Consider the following 18,233-nt stretch of genomic DNA (forward strand, 5'->3'; position numbering starts at 1 on the left):
GTCCAGGATGGAATAGGTAGCCCATGTTTTTCATCTCCCATGTTTTTAGAGAGCTTATTCCTTCACTCTCCCACATCCCTGGTCCTTTTCGCATGAACAGAGAGCAACAATACCCAAGATCCAAAGGTGAAAACAATTCGATGTTTATTGGGGTGAACTTCCAGCAAACTTAAATACAAGTTCCTTTTTCCTTATTTTCAAATCCCAACTTACTTCCTGTTTGCCCCTAATTTACATAGTAATATACTCAGCTATACCTTAACCAATCCTTCTACTGAAATTTACCTAACCAATCCTAACATATTGTAACATAATTTTCTAACCAATTATATCCCACCACCTTAATTAGTTTACACCCAGCAAAATTAATTATACAGCAGACAGAAACAATCACAGAACCAGACAGAAACCATGCAAATAAATATAGCAAAGTGGGATTTATAATGACAAAACAATGCAGAACTGAGGATTTCATAATGACATCTATAAAGACATAAGGGTTTCCCAGCTGCATCTATTGATAAGTGAGTTCTTACCAGACAGAAACCTATCAAACTAAATTTCCTTTTACATCTTCTAGGCTCTTCCCTTTCTCTGGAGGTGATAGATCAGGTCACATTCCTAACAGCCCCAGATTTCCTTATTTCAATATGACTAATTTGGAAAGTGAGGATGTGACCATTCGCTTCCCAGCTTATGGCTGCCTCTGCTGCTTGGCCAAAGGCATTAGCCTAAGAACAGGGACTCAGACTGTCACAGTGAGAGAAGACCCTTACACAGATTCTTTCCTTTATATCTCTATAACTAGCTAAATGATAAACATATACCTAAATTCTTAAAGTATAGGCCTTCAGACAGGCCTGAATGTCTATATCCTAACACATGCCACAGGAGTCAGGTGGTGAACTGACCCTTGTTAAGGAAAAGTTAGCACATGTGACTCCATTTTGGTTTGGGGCCCACCATGGTCTAAAAGCAAACACATCATGCACCAGGAGGAGTGTTCCTTAGACACTGCATCCCTGTGAAAATCCTCCTCCTTGTCTCCAGCCTGCCTTGACTCCCAGTATCTGTTTTTTGTCAGTCTCTAACTCCCTTTCTCCTGGCCTTTGATGTGAGGCCTCCCATCCTGATAATAAAAGTTACTGATGCATGGCTTTAGGACCATGCTGTGTAATTAACATACTGGTTTAGCACAAGGAATGCACCAAGCAGGGATAGGTGGTAGATAAGAAAAGGGTTTGTTTATTGGCTAAGGTTTCCGATGCACGAGGGCAACATGCTTTGCTAAAAAGTATATAACCTTTGTATAATCTGTATTCGGGGTCCCCTCCTGGCTAGCAGGGGGGCACCACGCTTGAGCGTAATAAACTTGGTGTTTTTTGGGAACTCTGCAGTTGTGGACTTTATGTGCCTCAGCCTAGATTTGAACTGTGCGTGACCTATCAGGTATAATTCGCAGCATTTGTGTGCGTGTCCTATCAGGTATAATTCATAACACCCTTCCCTTCATGAACACCCTGATTATCCTCACACGAAGGTGTTTGCTTTTCATGCTGTACACAATTGGGTTCATCAGTGGTGGGAGAAGCAGGGACATGTATCCCAGGAGAATCTGAAGTAAGGGATAAGAGCCCTTCCCAAACCTGCGTATCATAGACAAGCTGATCTCTGGTGTGTAGAAGAGAAGGAGGGCGCAGAGGTGGGAGACGCAGGTGTTCAGAGCCCTCAGGCACTCATCGTAGGACGCGATGCTCAGCACTGTTTTGAGGATCATCACATAAGAGAGGAAGATGAGCAGCGAGTCCAGCCCCATCTGGAAGAGTTTAGTAAACAACCCATAGATGCTGTTGACTGTGCTATCCGAACAAGCCATCGTCATGACATCCCGGTGCACACAGTAGGAATGGGAAAGGACATTTGCTCGACAGTATTGGAACCGTTTCAGGAGAAAGGGAAGTGGAAGTATTAGGACCATCGCTCTTAGCACAGACACCAGTCCCATCTTGCCTATTCTCGGTGGGGTTAAGATGGAAGCATATCTCAGCGGGTTATGGATCGCAATGAAGCGGTCAAAGGCCATCAACAACAGCACAGAGGATTCAATGTATTGAAACAAGTGGATGAAGAATAGCTGAGCTAAACAGGCATTGAGGCTGATCTCCCTAGAGTTAAACAAGTATATGCCCAGTATCGTCGGTATGGTGGTTATGGATATGCCAAGGTCTGTGATGGCCAACATGGAAAGGAAAATGTACATGGGCTCGTGGAGGCTTGGATCTCTTTTTACAATAAACAGAATGACTGAATTTCCTACTATTGAAATAACATACATGAAGCAGAAGGGGATAGAAATCCAGAGATGTGCGTCTCTATGACCGGGTAGCCCGGAGAGAAGGAATATTACAGATTTTAATTTGGTGTCATTGACAGCGGACATATTGTACTGGGCAGGTGCGAGGAATTCTGAAATGTCCTTCCTAAAAGAAAAATAAGAGGAGATTAGATGATATTTAGCAAGAAATCATTCTGCTCTCAGTGCACGTTTACAGACTCCCAGAGCTCAAGGTAGATAAGCAAAAACATACTGTTGGATTTACATGGATCAGACTAATCAGACTGGATCAGACTTGTAGTCCATCTCCCCCAGTAACCAGTGGCCATGTCCAGATGCTTCAGAGGAAGATGGAAGAAGCTCTGAAATAGGCAGCTATGAGATAAACTGCTCCCAGGGAGTTTCCCCCTGACACCCACTAGTTAGACATATTTTGTGGTGTAAATCTCCAAAACCTTTTTAAAACAATCCTCTCTACAGTAATTGGATTTTCTGGTTACTTAGTCCCTCTTTGGATCCTGCTAAGTTCTGCAGCCTACTTGAGCACAGTATGATTTTACCACTGTGATCTTAGAACATGAGAGCATAGGGACGGCCATACTAGGTGAAATTAAAGGTCCATCTAGCCCAGTATCTTGTCTTCGACAGTGGCTTATGCCAGATGCCCCAGAGGGAATGAGCAGAACAGGTCATCATCAAGTGATCCATTGTCCATGAATTTATGTAGTTCTCTTTTGAACTCTGTTATACCCTTCAGACAGATACCCTCACCTCTGAGTGTGGCCCCTTATATCATGGCATGTGTGTAAATACATGGGAAATGCATGGTGAAAATGGTCATTTGATTTATCTGTCCTGCACTGATATTATTTTTAAATGTGTTTTATAGCTTCATTATATGAATTCTCTTTTTTCTGCGTTCCTAACAGTCCAGGTTATGCAACTGCCTCTTTCTAGCATATGGGATAAATTTTTAGGGTCAGGTTCTTAATTCAATAACAGTGATATCAACAGCCTCATGCCAGACTTTCATGTGTAAATTCAATCAGAATCAGGCTCTATTAACTTACCATTACCAAATGCTCCCGCTGATAAACTCTGACCCCCAAGAATCCCTCCAAGAGAAGCTGAAGGGCTTTGCCTGGACAATGTTGATGGAATCCAGAGACCCTACAGGCTTTTCTTTATCCCCCCGGGACCTGCATTCTCTCACCATGCAGTGCTCTGTAGCTATTGGGAAAATTACAAGCTAACACTGACAGTTATTTCAGCTGGGCAGAGGAAGAGTTGACATCAGATCACATACTACAAACCCTGGTATTGCACTAATATCCACTTGAGTGTACAAGTTATTTTCAGGCATGCTCATGTAATTGGTAACAGGGGCCAATTAGATAAAACATCTTTTACACTCCCCTTTCCTAAGCTAAACTCTTTGCTGAAACACAGACGAGCGGTTCTGGTCTCTCACGACTTTTTGGAAAGTCTTGCACAGGGCTTGGAGAGTTACCGAGTGCATGACTCTGAATGTAAGTGTTAGAAACAGCTTCTAGTCAGTTACCAGGAGACAGTGTCATACAACTGTCACTGAACAAAGAGTTAATATCACAAACCCATTGCAAACAGTATGTGGAGCACTTCTGAAACACTTTCTAAAGCCAAAGCCATTAAGCAGTAAAGTTACCACTGCTCCTTCCTGCAGAGATTCTAACAACTCTGTTGCTAGCTTTCAATATACAATCATTACATGAAAGTTCTGTTTGTAATATTTGTATTACAATGAATAGTTTTGGCATAACATTCACACTTCTGTACCTTAGTATGCACATGTCAACCACAGGTGCTGAACCCACTCGGACCTGCTCGGGAAGCACAGTTGACACACACTGTGCTGAAGCCCAGTGCCCAGTCTGAGTGTGGGAGAATTGAGGGATTCCAGCCCGTTAGTGGGAAGGCTACAAGGACTGACATTTTGCACTCAGAGAACAGAGATGGGGCAGAGATGCTGGTAGCCCTATAACTATAGGGCAAAAATATGCCCTTCGGACCTGTTACCACAAAGCAATGAAACTCTGAATTCCTGAGTTCACAATCAAGCCGGAGAATAAAAGCTTTGAAAATGCATGTGCTGATTAAATTTCCAGGAGCAAATAAACCCGAGGCGATTTGGGAACTAGTCACTGACATTCTGTGGGGTGTCCTGTCACTCAGCCCCTGGCCGGATTGGGCCCAGAGCACACGTTCTCTAGAAATGGGACCCCTAGAGAAATCCTGACTCGGGAAATCGGGGTTTTAACACTCCAAGCTCCGGTTTCTGTGTAAATTGAATAACCCACTGAGCACCTTGGGAACATGCAGGGGAGGGGTTCCCAAGCTCCCTAATTCTGCCTCTCCACCTGCCCCTGTTACTGAGTCACTCTCACAGCCCAGCTGAGTTCGCTGCATTGGCACAGAACATCTTCAAATTTAAACAGCTTGCAACCTTTCCCCTTCACTTCATATTGTAAAGACAGTGAAACCTGCCAACGCACCCAGTTCCTGCTAGAAGGGGAGCCACTGACACCAGAGGTTTTCACCCTAAAGGACAAGGAGTCATTGGAGTGGTTTCACAGGCAGCAGGCAGTATCTGTTCAAATAGGGAGGCTAGTGTCTTTATGAAGCACGTTTGCATATTTCCTTGGGGGCAACTTGGCCCTCAGGCAATCTCAGCTGCTTGGCTCAGTGTGCACCAGTTGTATCCCCCATCACGGCCAATGGCAAAGTGCAGGAGGCCAAATCACAGGGGATTCGCGGTGATCCTACGCAACTGGACTGCAGCGCCAGCCCTGCTGCAGGCTGTATTCCTAGAATCAGGGCTTGTCCACACAGTCACCAGACCGGTGTTTGTAAGCCATTGCAAACAATGGAGCAACAGACACAGGAGCCTCATCTTAGACGATCTGGCTGGCAGAAAGTAGTCTGAGCCCTGGTCTACACTACGGGGGTTAGGTGTAATTTAGCCAAGTTAGGTCGATTTTAAAATGAATGCATCTACACAAGCAACCCCGTTCGGTCGACCTAAAGGTCTCTTAAAATGGACTTCTGTACTCCTCTCCGGCGAGGGGCGTAGTGGTAAATCCGACCTTGCTGGGTCAAATTTGGGATAGTGTGGATGCAAATTGACGTGATTGGCCTCTGGGAGCTATCCCAGAGTGCTACAATGTGACCGCTCTGGATAGCACTTTCAACTCCGATGCACTAGCCAGGTACACAGGAAAAGCTCCGGGAACTTTTGAATTTCATTTCCTGTTTGGTCAGCGTGGCGAGCTCAGCAGCACAAGTGACCATGCAGTCCCCCCAGAATCGCAAACGAGATCCAGCATGGAGCGAACGGGAGACACTGGATCTGATTGCTCTGTGGGGAGAAGAATCTGGGCAGGCAGAACTCTGATCAAAAAGAAGAAATGCTGACATATATGCCAAAATCTCACAGGGCATGATGGAGAGAGGCTACAACAGAGACACACAGCAGTGCCGGGTGAAAGTCGAGGAGCTCAGGCAAGCCTACCAAAAGACAAAGGAGGCAAACGGTAGCTCTGGATCAGAGCCCCATACATGCTGCTTCTATGATCAGCTGCATGGCATTCTAGGGGGGACCCTACCACTACCTCACCACTGTCCATGGACACCTGCAGGGGGGAGTCACACGCAACATGGAGGAGGATTTTGGAGATGAGGAACAGGAGGAGGAGGAGGAGAATGAGCAGCAGGCAAGCGGTGAATCCGTTCTCCCAGCAGCCAGGACCTTTTCATCACCCTAGAGCCAATACCCTTCCAAGGCGGGATCCCCGACCCTGAAGGCAGAGAAGGCACCTCTGGTGAGTGCACATTTGTAACTACAGTACAGGGTTTAAAAGCAATAGTGTTTACTGTTTGTTATGCTCTGAAGACTTGGGATGCATTCACGGCCAGTACAGCTACTGGAAAAGTCTGTTAATGTGTCTGGGGATGCAGTGGGAATCCTCCAGGGACATCTCCATGAAGGTCTCCTGGAGGTACTCTGAAAGCCTTTGCAGAAGGTTTCTGGGGCGGGCTGCCTTATTTTGTCCTACATGGTAGGACACTTTACCACGCCAAGCCAGTAACATGTAGTCTGGAATCATTGCAGCACAAAGCATGGCAGCGAATGGTCCTGGGTTTTGGTTGCCTTCAAGCAACATTGGGTCTATATCTTTCCGTGATAGCCTCAGGAGAGTGATATCATTCATGGTTACCTGTTTGAAATAGGGGATTTTTTTGTAAGGGAACAGTAAAAGGACCCCGTTCATGCTGGGCTGTTTGTGTTTGGCTAAAAGGCACCATCCCGGAGAATAGCCATGCAGTGGAGGGAGGGGTGAAGGGATTATCCCAAATAGCCACACGGAGGGGTGGGGGAAGGTGTGTGCTGCACATCCACGCGAAAACAGCAGCCCCTCCTTTTAAATGGCAAACCCAACTGGAATTGCTTACTATGGGAAAGGAGGGCGCTGCAGTTTGAAAACATTCCCACATGTTATAAAGGCGTTAGAAGCCAAACCCACGTACCCTTTCGTTTACTATGGCTGCCTGGAAACTGAATTCTGTTGCCCAGCCATGTGTGATGTGTCACCATACTGGCAGGTGCTCAATATAAAAGGCAAAATGCGACCTTGTACCTAAAGCACATGTGCTGTCTGCTGTGAATTGCTTGATTCACTGTGAAAGAGTCTCCCTTTTCTTCTCTGAAATGTATCATCTTAAATTTTAATCTCCCTTTTTATCACCCCATAGGTGCAAATGTTTCTATGCTCCCCCTATCATCTCAGTCCCTGAGATTATCACAGATTAGAAGGTGAAAAAAACCCACTCGCAATGACATGTTTTCCGAGCTCATGCAGTCCTCCCATGCTGATAGGGCACAGCTGAATGCATGGAGGCATTCAGTGGCAGAGTCCAGGAAAGCATTAAGTGAGCACGATGAGAAGAGGCAGGATGCAATGCTGAGTCCAATGGGGGAGCAAACGGACATGCTCAGGCATCTGGCGGCGCTGCAGGGAAGCCAGTGAGAGCACAGACCACCGCTACAACCACTTTACAACCACCTGCCCTCCTCCCCAAGTTCCATATCCTCCTCACCCAGACGCCCAAGAAAGCAGGGCGGGGGGGGGGGGACTGCTCTGGGCACCCAGCCACTGCACTCCAGAGGATGGCCCAAGCAACATAAGACTGTCATTCAAACAGTTTTGATCTGTAGTGTGGCTACAATAAACAATGTGGCCTTGTCCTTCCCTCCTCCCCCACCCCATCCAACTGCCCCCCCCCCGGGTACCTTATCAGTTTTATCCATTTTTATTATTTAATTAAAAAAGAATGCATGGTTTCAAAACAATAGTGACTTTATTTCCTTTGCCAGCTGTGATAGAAGGGGGGAGGGTGGCTGGCTTACAGGGAATTAAAATCAACAAAGGGGGAGGGTTTGCATCAAGGAGAAACACACACAACTGTCACACCATAGCCTGGCCAGTCATGAAACTGGTTTTCAAAGCCTCTCTGATGCGCAGCACGCTTTGCTGTGCTCTTCTAATTGCCCTGATGCCTGGCTGTTCAAAATTGGCAGCCAGGCAATTTGCCTCAACCTCCCACCCCGCCAGAAACGTCTCCCCCTTACTCTCACAGATATTATGGAGCACACAGCAAACAGTAATAACAATGGGAATATTGCTTGCACTGAGGTCTAACCTAGCCAGCAAACAGTGCCAGCCAGTTTTTAAACATACAAAGGCACACTCTACAACCATTCTGCACTTGCTCAGCCTATAGTTGAACTGCTCCTTACAGCTGTCCAGGCTGCCTATGTATGGCTTCATGAGCCATGGGAGCAAGGGGTAGGCTGGGTCTCCAAGGATAACAATTGGCATTTAAACATCCCCAACAGTAATTTTCTGGTCTGGGAAGTAAGTCCCTTCTTGCAGCTGCTCAAATAGCCCGGAGGTCCTAAAGATGCGAGTGTCATGCACCTTTCCCGGCCATCCCACGTTGATGTTGGTGAAATGTCCCTTGTGATCCATGAGAGCTTGCAGCACCATTGAGAAGTACCCCTTGCAGTTTATGTACTGGTTGGCAAGGTGGTTCTGTGCCCAGATAGGGATATGGGTTCCGTCTATCGCACCACCACAGTTAGGGAAACCCATTGCAGCAAAGCCATCCACTATGACCTGGACATTTCCAAGAGTTACTACCCTTGATAGCAGAGTGTCAGGGTTCCCTCCCCACTCTGAACTCTGGAGTACAGATGTGGGGACCCACATGAAAGACCCCCTAAGCTTATTTCTACTAGCTTAAGTTAAAAACTTCCCCAAAGCACAAATCCTTTGTCCTTGGACAGACGGTATTATGCCACCACCAAGTGATTTAGACAAGATTCAGGGAAAGGACCACTTGGAGTTCCTATGCCCGCAAAATATCCTCCCAAGTCCCTTCACCCCCTTTCCTGGGGAGGCTTGAGAATAATATCCTAACCAATTGGTTACAAAGTGAGCATAGACCCCAAAGCCCCTGAGTCTTTAGGACACAGAAAATCAATCAGGTTCTTAAAAAAAAAATATTTAAAGTAAAGGTAAAAGAATCACCTCTGCAAAATCAGGAGGGAAGATAACTTGACAGGGTAACAAAGGATTCAAAAACACAGAGGAACCCCCTCTGGATTTAGTTTCAAAGTTACAAAAAAACAGGAATAAACCTCCCTCTAGCAAAGGGAAAATTCACTAGCTAAAACAAAAGATAATCTAACACGCCTTGCCTGGCTTTTACTTACTATTTTTGTAATATTAGAGACATGTTCAGGAGTGTTTGGAGGAGATGGATTTCTGACTGACTCCCCTCAGTCCAGAGAAAAAACACACAAACAAAGAGCACAAACAAAGCCTTCCTCCTCACCCCCAGATTTGAAAGTATCTTCTTTCCCCATTGGTTCTTTTGGTCAGGTGCCAACCAGGTTATTTGAAATTCTTAACCCCTTACAGGTAAGGGGGAATTCTAGGCTACTCTTGGCAGTATGGTTATGACAGTCAGTTATGACAGACGGAAATTGTTGATATCATGGTCACTATGGATGTAGAAGCCCTCTACACCAACATTCCACACAAAGATGGACTACAAGCCGTCAGGAACAGTATCCCCGATAATGTCACAGCAAACCTGGTGGCTGAACTTTGTGACTTTGTCCTCACCCATAACTATTGCACATTTGGGGACAATGTATACCTTCAAATCAGTGGCACTGCTATGGGTACCCGCATGGCCCCACAGCATGCCAACATTTTTATGGCTGACTTAGAACAACGCTTCCTCAGCTCTCGTCCCCTAAGGCCCCTACTCTACTTGCGCTACATTGATGACATCTTCATCATCTGGACCCATGGAAAAGAAGCCCTTGAGGAATTCCACCATGATTTCAACAATTTCCATCCCACCATCAACCTCAGCCTGGACCAGTCAACGCAAGAGATCTACTTCCTGGACACTATGGTGCTAATAAGAGATGGTCACATAAACACCACCCTATACCGGAAACCTACTGACCGCTATTCCTACCTACATGCCTCCAGCTTTCATCCAGGCCACACCACACGATCCATTGTCTACAGCCAAGCTCTACGATACAACCGCATTTGCTCCAACCCCTCAGACAGAGACAAACACCTACAAGATCTCTATCAAGCATTCTTACAACTACAATACCCACCTGCTGAAGTGAAGAAACAGACAGACAGAGCCAGAAGAGTACCCAGAAGTCACCTACTACAGGACAGGCCCAACAAAGAAAATAACAGAACGCCACGAGCCATCACCTTCAGCCCCCAACTAAAACCTCTCCAACGCATCATCAAGGATCTACAACCTCTCCTGAATGACGACCCATCACTCTCACAGATCTTGGGAGACAGGCCAGTCCTTGTGTTGCCGGCACAGCGTGCCCGAGGCAAGCAACAGCAGGGGTTCATTGCCCGGTGTGCGTTACCCAATAATCACAATGGGGTGGAGAAGTTGAAAAGTTTATTTGGAATTCCAAAGAATGATACAGGGAGAGAAATCTCAAATCCTGCACATCAGAGCAGGTCATTACACACACTTTTATATTCCTTAATGCTACTGCACTATACATCAGCCAATCAAAGCTTTGCACAAATACTCTGCCTTCCTTATATGGGTTACAACAATGTTTATTTCCTGTAACCTCTAACAAGCATTCCTAGCAACTTAAACAACCAGCACATCCTGTCTGGCCTTGTAACAGCCTCCTCCTGTTATCTTTAACTTGGCGTCAGCAAACCTTACACTATAAGGCGTTCTCTGCGGCTGCAAAATTGTTTTAAGGGCAAAAGAGCTTACTCAAACCAGCCAGGCCTGAGTTCTGTTAAGGGGGGTTGACAAGAAGCCCTTAGGCCTAGAGCAGGGAGACTTCCTCTACCCTTATGGCCTTCCATCCCCTCAACTTAACTAGTGGCCATGCCCTGGGGTCCTCAACACTTGCTTACAGACAGCCCCCCAACCTGAAGCAAATACTCACCAACAACCACACAACAGAACCACTAACCCAGAAACCTATCCTTGCAACAAAGCCCATTGCCAACTGTGTCCCATATCTATTCAGGGGACACCATCATAGGGCCTAATCACATCAGCCACACTATCAGAGGCTCGTTCACCTGCACATCAACCAATGTGATATATGCAATCATGTGCCAGCAATGTCCCTCTGCCATGTATATTGGTCAAACTGGACAATCTCTACATAAAAGAATAAATGGACACAAATCAGATGTCAAGAATTATAACATTCAAAAACCAGTTGGAGAACACTTCAATCTCTCTGGTCACTCGATTACAGACCTAAAGGTGACAATACTTCAACCAAAAAACTTCAGAAACAGACTCCAAAGAGAGACTGCTGAATTGGAATTAATACAAACTGGATACAATTAACTTAGGCTTGAATAGAGACTGGAAGTGGATGGGTCATTACACAAAGTAAAACTATTTCCCCATGTTTATTCCCCCTCCCCCCCCATCCCCCCCGTTCCTCAGACGTTCTTGTCAACTGCTGGAAATGGCCCACCTTGATTATCACTACAAAAGGTTCCCCCCTCCTGATCTCCTGCTGGTAATAGCTCATCTTAAGTGATCACTCTGGTTACAGTGTGTATGGTAACACCCATTGTTTCATGTTCTCTATGTATATAGATCTCCCCACTGTATTTTCCACTGAATGCATCCGATGAAGTGAGCTGTAGGTCACGAAAGCTTATGCTCAAATACATCTTTAGTCTCTAAGGTGCCACAAGTACTCCTTTTCTTTTTACTGAGAGGAAAGTGACCTATATTAATGAGCTTGCATTGTGCAGATCTATGTGTAGTGCAAGATGGTATGAATCTGGGTTTATACTCCACAAAGGGTGGAAGGCTGGGGAGCTGGGAAATTGGCTGTTGTCTCCTGTTTGTCCTTGAGTGGTTTAGGAATAAAACACTAGGTAGCTTAGTTGGGTGTGTGGCATCACCTGCTCTCTCGTTGGGTAACAGCATTGCCTGGAGAAGCCAGCAAAGCAGTGTGAGAGAGGCCAGCCCAGCTGAATGGATAAGGGGGCTCAACAGTTCCATTGGCTCCCAGACTGCACCCCAGGGGGGACAACCCATCACAGAGTTTTTACAACAAAACTGATAAATTAAACAGTAAAAGTCACTAGGACCAGATGATATTCACCCAAGAGTTCTGCAGGAACTCAAATATCAAATTAAGGAACAATTAACTGTGGCGTGTAACCTATCACTTAAATCAGCCTCTGGACCAGAGGACTGGCAAATAGCTAATGTGATACTGATTTTTAAGAAAGGCTCCAGAGGTGATCCTGTCACTTACAGGCCTGTAATCCTAGCTTCAGTACAAAGCAAACTGGTTGAAACTATAGTAAAGAACAGAATTATCAGACACATGGATGAACATGGTTTGTTGCGGAAGAATCAGCACGGCTTTTGAAAAGGGAAATTATGACTCATCAGTCTATTAGAATTCTTTGAGCAGTAAACAAATATGTACAAGGGTGATCCAGGGCATATAGTGTACCTGGAATTTCAGAAAGCAGTTGACAAGGTCCCACAACAAAGGCTCTTAAGAAAGGTAAGCAGTCATGGGGTAAGAAGGAAGGTTCTCTCCTGGCTCAGTAATTGGTTCAAAGATAGGAAACAAAGAGAAGGAATAGATGGTCAGTTTTCAGAATGGAGAGAGATAACTAGTGGTGTCCCACAGGGATCTGTACTGGGACCAGTGTGGTTCCACATACTCATAAATGATCTGGAAAAAGGCGTAAAAAAATGAGGTGGCAAAATTTGCAGACGAGACAAAATTATTCAATATACTTAACTCCAAAGTAGAATATGATAAGGTACAAAGGGAAACAGAAAACTTGGTGACTGGGGAACAATTTTTTTTTGCTTGACAAATACAAAGTACTGCATATTGGAAAAAAAATTCCAACTATACATACAAAATGATGGTTCCAAATTAGTTGTTGCCACTCAGAAAAGAGATCTGGGAGTCATTGTGGATACTTCTCTGAAAACGTCTGCTCAATGTGCAGAGGCAGTCAAAAGAAAAGCTAGTTGAATATTGGGAACCAGAGGTGGTGGATATAAAATGCCAGGACAGGCTAAGCCTCCCCTGGTGCAGCTGTGGCCTCCGGATGCCAATTGTGGGGTCTACACAGGGAAATGTTTGCTTATTATTATGTGCCATGTAGATTCCAGTGTGGCTGAGGAGGCAGAATGTGCTACTCAGTTTCCTGGGTTCATTTGTAATCTCCGTGGACTCAATGGAGATTACTGATGAACCCAGGAAGCTGAGTTGGCCAATCCGACTCTGCTTTGCTGGTGACATAGCCAGCCTCTCCAGCCCCTGTTATCACCCAACATGACAGTAGGTGATGCCACACACCCAACTAAGATGCCTGAGTGCTTTACCTAAGCCAATTGTACACAGGCAGAAGACAACAGCCAATTTCCCAGCTCCCCTTCCTTGCCCCCTTGCTGGCGTATTAACCCCGAATTATACTCTCTTGCACTGCACAGGTGTCTGTACACCGGGAAAGATATGCAACAGCCTTTGAACACAGAGCTGAGATTTTCCCCAGACATGTTACTCAAAACATGCTGGTAAATAAAAAGCATAAAACAACTTTATGCATGAATTGTACTTGGTTGATTAATACCCCTAGCATAGGTGTGGCAGTGAGATCACTAGGAGGGCCTTTCTGTAATTCTGGACATTCAACGGAGTTCTATGAATCGTGGTCTTCCCCCTGTGCCCCCTCTATCTTTGCCTTTCCCTCTAGTTTAAATATGTATGATTAACTTTGACGTTATCCAAAACCTTAATTTGGATACTGGCTTTATAATTTTTTCTTATTCTTATGCTTTAGATTGTTTATGAATATTGCTTTACTTCTTATTGAGCTTGACATTTGATTCTGTTTTCCCATGATCCATATACAATTTCATTACTGATTGGCAAAGAGTGAACTTCGCCTGGAATATATGTTTTACATCCTTCCCCCCTAGATTCCTCCAGTAAGAGAGAGATTTTTTTCAATTTGCATAACTGGCATCTACCAGTTTTCGCAGAATGAGTTTAAGAACATAAGAATGGCCATACTGGGTCAGACCAAAGGTCCATCAAGCCCAGTATCTGGTCCTCTGACAGTGGCCAATGGCAGGTGCCCCAAAGGGAATGAATCATAGAATATCAGGGTCAGAAGGGACCTCAGGAGGTCATCTAGTCCAACCCCCTGCTCAAAGCAGGACCAATCCCCAATTTTTGCCCCAGATGCCTAAATGGCCCCCTCAAGGATTGAACTCACAACCCTGGGTTTAGCAGGCCAATGCTCAAACCACTGAGCTATCCCTCTCCGCCCCCCTATTATCATCAAGTGATCCATGCCCTGTCACCCAATCCCAGCTTCTGGCTGCCAGAGGTTATGGAAACCATCCCTGCCCATCCTGGTGACTAGCCATTGATGGACCTATCTTTCATGAATCTATCTAACTCCCTTTTGAACCCCATTATAGTAGTGGCATTCACAACACCCTCTTGCAAAGAGTTCCACAGGTTGACAGAGTGTTGCATGAAAAAATACTTTCTTGTGTTTGTTATAAACCTGATACCTATTGATTTCATTTGGTGGCCCCTAGTTCTTATATTATGGGAACAATTAAATAACTTTTCATTATTTACTGTCTTTAGACCACTCATGATTTTATAGACCTCTATCATATCCCCCCTTAGTTGCCTCTTTTCGAAGTTGAAAAGTCCCACTCTTATTAATTTCTCCTCATACGGAAGCCGCTCTAGACCCCTAATAATTTTGTTGTCCTTTTCTGAAACGTTTCCAATTACAATATATCTTTTTTTATGATGGGGTGACCACATCTGCATGCAGTACTCAAGGTGTGAGTAAAGCATGGATTTATATGGAGGCAATATGGTATTTTCTGTCTTATTATCTATCCCTTTCTTGACGATTCCAAACATTCTGTTTGCTTTTTTGACTGCCGCTGCATGTTGAGTGCATGATTTCAGAGAACTATCCACAAGGACTCCAAGATCTCTTTCTTGAGTGGTAACAGCTAATTTCGACCCCATCATTGTATATGTTTAGTTGGGACTATGTTTTCCAGTGTGCATTACTTTGCATTTACAAACATAAAATTTCATCTGCCATTTTGTTGCCCAGTCACCCAGTTTTGTGAGATGCTTTAGTAGCTCTTCACTGTCTGCCTGGGACTTAACTATCTTGAGTAGTTTTGTATCATCTGCAAACTTTGCCACCTCACTGTTTACCCCTTTTTCCAGATCGTTTATGAATATGTTAAATAGGACTGGGCCCAGTACAGATCCCTGGGCGACACCACTATTTACCTCTCTCCATTCTGAAAACTGACCATTTATTCCTACCCTTTGTTTCCTATCTTTTAACCAGTTACCAATCCATGAGAGAACCTTTCCTCTTATCCCATGACTGCTTATTTTGCTTAAGAGCCTTTGCTGAGGGACCTTGTCAAGGGCTTTCTGAAAATCTAAATACACTATATCCACTAGATCTCCTTTGTCCACACGCTTGTTGACCCCCTCAAAGAATTCTAGTAGATTGGTGAGGCATGACTTCCCTTTTCAAAAACCATGTTGACTCTTCCCCAACAAATTATGTTCATCTATGTATCTGACAATTTTGTTCTTTATGATAGTTTCAACCAATTTGGCCAGTACCGAAGTGAGGCTTACTGGCCTGTAGTTGCCAGGGTCACCTCTGGAGCCCTTTTTAAAATTTGGCGTCACGTGAACTATCCTCCAGTCATTTGGTACAGAAGCTGATTTAAATGATAGGTTACAGATGACAGTTAGTACTTCTGCAATTTCACATTTGAGTTCCATCAGAACTCTTGGGTGAATGCCATCAGGTCCAGGAGACTTATTACTGTTTAGTTTATCAACTTGTTCCAAAACATCCTCTAATGAAACCTCTATTTGGGACAGTTCCTCAGATGTCTCACACAAAAAGAATGGCTCAGGTTTTGGAATCTCCCTAACATCCTCAACAGTGAAAACCGATGAAAGAATTCATTTAGCTTCTCCGCAATGGCCTATTGTCTTTGAGTGCTCCTTTAGCATCTCGATCGTCCAGTGGCCCCTCTTGTTGTTTTGCAGGCTTGCTGCTTCTGATGTATTTAAAAATTTTTTTGCTATTACTTTTGGAGTCTTTGGCTAGCTGTTCTTCAACTTCTTTTTTGGTCTTTCTAATTATATTTTTACACTTCATTTGCCAGAGTTTATGCTAATTTCTATTTTCCTCATATGGATTTATCTTCCACTTTTTATAGGATGTCTTTTTGTCTCTCACTGCTTCTTTTACTTTGTTGTTTAACCATGGTGGCTCTTTTTTGGTTCTTTTACTATGTTTTTTAAATTGGGATATACATTTAATTTGAGCCTCTATTATGGTGTCTTTAAAAAGTTTCCATGCAGCTGGCAAGGATTTTACTTTTGGTACTCTACCTTTTAATTTCTGTTTCTAGCTAGTTATTCTGAGTTAGCGAACAGGAATGGCTAACAGGGGAGTTTGGTGAGGGAGTTTACAGGGGGAGTGTGAGCAGGGGATAGATACACCTAACATTCTTTGCACTCAAAACACTGCTTGATAAAAACAAATCACCAACAAGCGAACAAGCTTCGAGAGTAAAAAAATTAAGCAGGCAGAAGTCCAGCAACAGAGTGGAAGCTACCCAGTTTACTGTACCCAATGCAGCATGTATGATTACCTGCCCTGTGGGCTGGTGGCATATGTGTGCATTCGATGCAAGGAGCTCCCGGACCTCAGAGACCGTGTACGGACTTTGGAGACCAGGGTGGCTGAGCTGGAGAAGCTAAGGGAGACAGAGAGGTACAGAGATGAGGCTTTCTGGGACACAGTAGAACGGTCCCATGCCCAGTTTGACAGCCTCTGTGTTGTTGAGGAAGATGAAAGCCTCAGGGAAGCAGAACATCCAACTGGAGCAGAGGGAAATGATCTCACAGTTGGGACCCTCCTCTCACATGATGTTGTGGTATCCTCTTGCACTGAGGATACTTCTCTGCAGGAGGGAACTCCAGTTATTAGGAAGAGACAGGTATTAGTAATGGGCAATTTGATCATTAGAAACACAGATAGTTGGGTTTGCGATCATCGGGAGAACCTCTTGGTGACCTGCCTGCCTAGTGTGAAGGTTGCGGATCTCTTGAGACATCTAGATAGGCTTATGTGCAGTGCTGGGGAGGCGCCGGTGGTCGTGGTACATGTAGGTACCAGTGACATGGGGAAGGATAGGAGAGCAGTCCTGGAGGCCAAATTTAGGCTCCTAGGTAAGAGATTGAAGTCCAGGACCTCCATGGTAGCATTCTCTGAAATGCTTCCAGTTCCACACACAGGGCCAGTTAGACGGGCAGAACTGCAGGGACTCAATGCGTGGATGAGATGACAGTGTAGGGAGGAGGGTTTAGATTTATTAGGAAGTGGGGAAACTTTTGGGACAGGGGGAGCCTCTACAGGAAGGATGGGCTCCACCTAAACCAAAATGGAACCAGATTGCTGGTGCTTAATATTGAAAAGGTCGTAGAGCAGTTTTTAAACTAAGGTCTGGGGGAAAGCCGACAGGTGCGGAGAAGCATGTGGTTCGGACATGCCTTAGGGGAGCATCTACAATTGGAGATTCCCTATGTCCTAATAAGGAGGAGAGGATGGAAAATGATAAAATACAGGGACGATCTGATGAGAAACTGTCAAATGAAAAATAGTCCCATTCAATTATGTCATGCAATAGGGGACAGCCAAAAAATGACAAGTTTTTAAAATGTTTATATACCAATGCTAGAAGTCTAAATACTAAGATGGGTGAACTAGAGTGCCGAGTATTAAATGAGGATATTGATATAATAGTCATCACAGAAACCTGGTGGAATGAGGATAATCAATGGGACATGGTAATACTGGGGTACAAAATATATCTGAAGGACAGAACAGGTCGTGCTGGTGGGGGAGTGGCACTATATGTGAAAGAAAGCTTAGAATCAAGTGAAGTAAACTGAACTAAATTGTACTATAGAATCTCTATGGATAGTAATTCCATGCTTGAAAAATAAGAATATAGCAGGAGGGTTATATTACAGACCACCTGACCAGAATGGTGACAGTGACTTTGAAATGCTCAGAGAGATTAGAGACACTATTAAAATAAAAAAAATAATAATAATGAGGGATTTCAACTATCCCCATATTGACTGGGTATTTATCACCTCAGGAAGGGATGCTGAGATAAAGTT

At 44.6% G+C, this 18,233-nt stretch overlaps 1 protein-coding gene across 1 annotated transcript; it reads right to left on the reverse strand.

The window, feature by feature from the left end:
• Positions 1–1,492: 1,492 nt before the first annotated feature.
• On the reverse strand, positions 1,493–2,440 carry LOC141981045 (olfactory receptor 51G2-like). The gene has a single exon (XM_074942857.1). It carries the CDS (start codon positions 2,438–2,440, stop codon positions 1,493–1,495), a length of 948 nt encoding a protein of 315 aa, XP_074798958.1.
• Between the last annotated feature and the right edge of the window lie 15,793 nt (positions 2,441–18,233).

The sequence above is a fragment of the Natator depressus genome, chromosome 1, assembly GCF_965152275.1.
Source record: "Natator depressus isolate rNatDep1 chromosome 1, rNatDep2.hap1, whole genome shotgun sequence".
Classification (NCBI taxonomy): Eukaryota; Metazoa; Chordata; order Testudines; family Cheloniidae; genus Natator; species Natator depressus.